Source organism: Myotis nattereri (assembly GCF_964212035.1).
Source record: "Myotis nattereri genome assembly, chromosome: 17".
Lineage (NCBI taxonomy): Eukaryota > Metazoa > Chordata > Mammalia > Chiroptera > Vespertilionidae > Myotis > Myotis nattereri.
Genome location: NC_138092.1, coordinates 49,013,320 through 49,018,620, shown reverse-complemented (window position 1 = coordinate 49,018,620; position 5,301 = coordinate 49,013,320). Strand labels below are relative to the sequence as shown.

Below are 5,301 nucleotides of genomic sequence, written 5' to 3'. Positions count from 1 at the left end.
CCTAAGCCAGCAGGGCGTTATCTCCCGAGGGGTCCCAGACTGCGAGAGGGCCCAGGCCAGGCTGAGGGACCCCCCCTTTCCCCCCAAGTGCACAAATTTTTGTGCACTGGGCCTCTAGTATAATATATATATATATATATATATATATATATATATATATATATATATATATATATATATATAATTGAAAGAAATTATGCCAGCTAAGAATCCTTTTTTATATAACTTTTCAGAATTTCTTTCAAAAGCTTTTCTTTTGCACAATGCATACTCTTTTCATCTTATTCTATGATCTTACCACTGCCTGGGTTGTAGAAAGGTGACTGACATTTTCTTTTGAGATTAGTTCGAACATCCTCTCAGGGGATCAATAACACAGATCCTGAGAAATTTAGTACCTACCCCTTGCCATGTACTGCCAGATTGGCTAAAAGACCTAAAATCTTCAAAACACATGACTTATTTTTCTATTATCAAACACATTACTTTGAACTACAGTTTTAAAAAGATACTAGCCCATTCACTCCTTGTGCAATATAACCATGTTACAGAATAAATAAAAGATAACCCTATCCTAAATCAGCCAAACTTAAAACTAATTACTATATTAATTTGTAAATGTTTACAGAGTAGGCACTTGTCAATTTGACCTTTAAGATAAGAAAATAATTTAAATAATCCTTCCATTATCCATGAGACTCCTTGGGCAATCCTCATATCAATTTTTCATGGGAATTTTTCTGTGGAAGCAATCTTACTATCATAAGAATCCTATATTTAGAATATGTATTGATTGAAAAAGCCAAGGGAAATCATTGGATGGCAGAACTATTTGTTTTTATTTTGAAGTGCACTTAGCAGGAATTATTCAGGTCAAATTTTAATGACTGTGTCTTGAATTAGCAAGATTTCATTTCCATAATCTAGTCCCTGGATTACATACACCAGCCATTCTTATCTAAGGCTCAACTGTGATGAATCACCTACATGGAAAACTGCCACCTACTCCGCTAGGTCAATGTTTCTCAAACTGTGATCTCTGGAGCATGGGCATCAAAATCAACTGAGGTGCTTTCTAATAACACAGACTCCTGAACCCACTTGTGATCCGCTGAGTCAGAATCTCCCAGATAATCCTTCTGCAATCTAAAACCAACAACCTACTTTTAGATGCGCTTCATTCCATTTGGATCAAGCCAGATGACCAAGTTGCTACAGCAAGAAAATGATATACAAAGTCAACACTGGATTTATTTCACATATTACTTGGTGGACACTGACCACTGTATCACACAACATCTTTCTATGAGAACACAGAAAGTACGACTTCCAGGGAAAAGTTTTGTTTTTTTTAAAAAAAAAGCTTTACTTTCATCTTACCTCAGAAACAAATTTCAGCCCTATTTATTTTTTTAAAATATATTTTATTGATTTTTTACAGAGAGGAAAGGAGAGGGATAGACAGTTAGAAACATTGATGAGAGAGAAACATCGATCAGCTGCCTCCTGCACACCCCCTAGCTGAGGATGTGCCTGCAACCAAGGTACATGCCCTTGACCAGAATCAAACCTGGGACCCTTGAGTCTGCAGGCCGACGCTCTATCCACTGAGCCAAACCGGTTAGGGCTCAGACCTATTTATACTAATAAAAGGGTAATATGCTAATTAGACCAGATAGACCAGAAGTCTTCCGGACATCATTCTGGACATCCTTCCTGACAAAGCCGGGGGCAGGGCCGGCCTGCAAACCCCCAGCGGCCCCTAGCCCAGGCCGGCCCTGCCCCCAGTGGGGACCCCCCACCCCGACCCTGTGCCCCCCTCATGGAAGGCCAGCCAGCCCCCACCTGTGTACCAGGCCTCTATCCTATATAATAAAAGGGTAATATGCAAATTGACCCTAACAGCAGAACAATTGCTGGACCAGTCACTATGAGGCACACTGACCACCTCTTGGTCCCTTTCCCTGGCCGGCAGGCTTTGATCGCCTGATGACCACCATTGGCAGGGGCTGGGCCAGCAAGTGGGCAGGAACAGCTGACCCCTTGTTCCTTTCCCCCAGCCATCAGGCACCGATCACCTACCGGCGAACAAGGAACCAGGGGTGGGTGGCGGTGGGGTCGGGGCTGGCTGCGGGCAGCTGGGGAAGCTGGTCCTGATAGTAGGCCAGGCCTAGGGACCGTACCTGCACACGAATTTCATGCACCGGGCCTCTATTTTCTTATAATACCACAGTATCTAATAAAATGCACTGTGAACCTACTTCAACAGTGTTTATCACTTTTAAAGATATATAGATAGGAAACTGACTCAAGCCAGTTTGGTAGAAAAGTGGAATATAAAGCAATAGATAGGCCAATAATACAATCTCCTAATAATACAATCTAAGATTACTTACATTTCCATAGACAAATTTCACAATTAACTTTGTCAATTGAAATACATCTGCTTCTGCCCTAGCTGGTTTGGCTCAATGGATAGAGTGTCGGCTTGCGGACTGAAGGGTCCCAGGTTCGATTCCAGTCAAGGGCACATGCCTAGGTTGCGGGCTTGATCCCCAATAGGTGGCATGCAGGAGGCAGCCGATCAATGATTCTCTCTCATCATTGATGTTTCTATCTCTCTCTCTTCCTCTCTGAAATCAATAAAAATGTTTTAAAAAAACAAGAAATACATCTGCTGTATTACATGAGCTGTACATAAGTCTCCCACCTTTTCCTTTATGTTGTTAAAAATTATGTTATTTGATTTTCCCAATCTCCACATCTCAGACCTAGTACAAAGGTACCACTGAAAAGCCAGGAATTACAGATGCAGGGAGGTCCTGGAACAGGGCCACCAAAGGTGACATAGAGGGTCCAGGAACAGTATGTGTAGGAGGGAGGGGGACTGGAGAGATTGACACTGACACACAAACCAATTCCTTATATGTGATCCTTTAACTGAAACCTAATTAACAAAGCCAGTCCCTAGCCCATATTTCAACATCTTTTCCAAAAAGGTGATTGTGATGGTGATGGTGGTGATGATGGTGATGGTGGTGGTGATGGTGATGGTAGTGGTGGTGATGGTGGTGCTGGTACATTTCTCTGATATTATTTGATTAGTCAGTCAATAAAAAGGAAAATATATGTAGTCTAATAATGGTTGTTATCTTAGCATATCAACACACACTCATTTCTGGTGGTCACACTCCTTCATTGCCTTTGGTCAGCACTCAAATCAGTGCTTCACAAACCACCTGTAGGAAGGAACCAGGCTGGTTCTTCTTAAATTTCCAACACTTCATGGACTGAAATTTTCATAAAATACAATATAAATTATTCACTAGAAAAAAATAAAATAAGATAAAAACACACAAAATGCAATGCATTTTTAATTATTTTTATTTTTAAAAACTATTTTTAAATTATTATTAGATCCAATAGATGTAAATTTCTCTGAAAACTGTCTAGAAGGTTTCTAAATGCTTGGTCTCTATTTCTGTTCTATTGCATGGAGCACTGACAGTCTGAGAACAAGCATCGGGTTGTGAGCCACACTTTCTGAAACTTTCCATAAACCTCCATCAACACTCCACCAGTTACAGTTTAGACTCTCTGTTTCCCTGTAAAGGGGAAAAAAAGGGGATTAAGCCTGTCCCTCTCAATTTTCCTCAACCTCTTCACCTCCAAAATTACTCCATAAGCACTGGAAATGAATTAGCAGTCCCGAGGCAAATTCTTATAGCATGTTTGGTACACTTGGACCTAAGCTAATTAGAAGAGCTAAAAGCTCTTTCTCAGCTGTAGCTCTAATTTGGGACATCATTCCCTCTTCACCATTGTTTCTTCTAAGGTTTTCTATTCAACGGTGATACATTCATTCATAAATGTCAGGCTATTCTCCCTTCGGGGCATGAGCAACCTCACATTTCCCAGGCCCATTCCACTGGCGCAGGACTGTGGGAGTAATCTAGCCAACGGACAGTGAGAAGCCCTTGAGTGATTCTCCCATTTCTTCCCCCAGACCAAGTAAACAAAACAAAACTAAGCTAAACAAACAAACAAACAAAAACGAAACAAAGGGCACCTTGGTCTAGGAGGTGCATCTGCAACCTACGGGGAGACCCCTCAATCGCCCCAACTCTGACAACAGTGCAAGGCTGAACCCACTGCAGACCTGCTCTGAAAACAAAGCATGAGCTAAAAACAGGCCATCGCTGCAGCAAGTACCCGACGTTTCAGAGTCGTTCCTGTGGCGTAACTTAGCCTACGCTGGATAATACAGTCTTTGTAGAAAGAAGAATGAAGCGAGAAAAATAGACGCCTGCCAAATATTTGGAAATGGGATCACTGGAATACATGTGAAAAGAAAACAAAAGTAAAGAGCCAGCCCCATTTAATATTATAAAAATAAAGGGTCAGTCCCAATAAATTAATATCAAAGGACTTAATTTATTCTGGGCTAGACTAGAAGTCTCCTTGAAATGATGAAACTCAAGTTGCGATCTTAAGCATGATATGGAGTAATTTGGGAAAAGAGAAAGAATGGTTACTTCAGGAATAAGAAACTGTGTATGATGGCCTGGAAACTAGAAAATGTGATGACTGAAGTTTAGGGAAAGACCACACTTCCAGGCATGAGCTCCATGCCCGTCAGATACCTGCCTGGATACAGTGGCTTCACCTCTTGCTTCCGGCCACATTATCAGTTTCCATTCCACACAACACCGGGGCCCTGTTTGGAGAGCACACATCTGCTGTGGTCCTGCACTCACCCATCAGGTGAAGAACCTCACGCTGACTGCACGCCTGGCACCTAGGAGTGCCTGGTAAAGAGCTCATAACTGATGGGATGAACAAAGGCGGAGGACTAATGAAAAGAACTGGTTTGTATGGGTCCACAACATCTGTTCTCAAGCAAAAATCGTGTGAGAGCTATTCTCAAGGCTATGATTTTCTAAATTGTGTTCGTTCTGCTTCTCTTCCAAAGATGGAAGAAGATAAAATTGATTCTAATCAAATATGAAGAAAACCAAGAAGAATTATTAGGGGTGTAGGAATCAGTTTTAAAGAGTAAAAGAAATGCCATTTACTACTTCCCAATGTAATAACACAAATTAATGGAGAATAGCAATGTAAGGAGGCATTCTATTAGTTCCTATGCTCTGTGCCTAGTCTTAGAGGCACAGTAAATAGTTACAGAGTCTCTGCTACAAATCTTGAAAAACCACAAAATCATTAAAAAATAGCTGTCCACAAAAATGCTTAGCTGAATAGACTAGAAGTTACTAGAGATACTGCTGAGTCAAAACAGTGTGT

The 5,301-nt window shown here is 41.2% G+C and overlaps 1 protein-coding gene across 1 annotated transcript in view; it reads left to right on the top strand.

Moving 5' to 3' along the window:
• LOC308533472 (uncharacterized protein) overlaps positions 1-5,008 on the top strand; it is a gene marked incomplete at both ends in the record, with an annotated part of 18,816 nt that extends 13,808 nt beyond the window's left edge. Inside the window, one exon of the mRNA XM_081111516.1 lies at positions 4,803-5,008. Within this exon, the coding sequence (XP_080967642.1) occupies positions 4,803-5,008 (206 nt within the window). The remainder of the gene's footprint in view (positions 1-4,802) is intronic.
• Between the last annotated feature and the right edge of the window lie 293 nt (positions 5,009-5,301).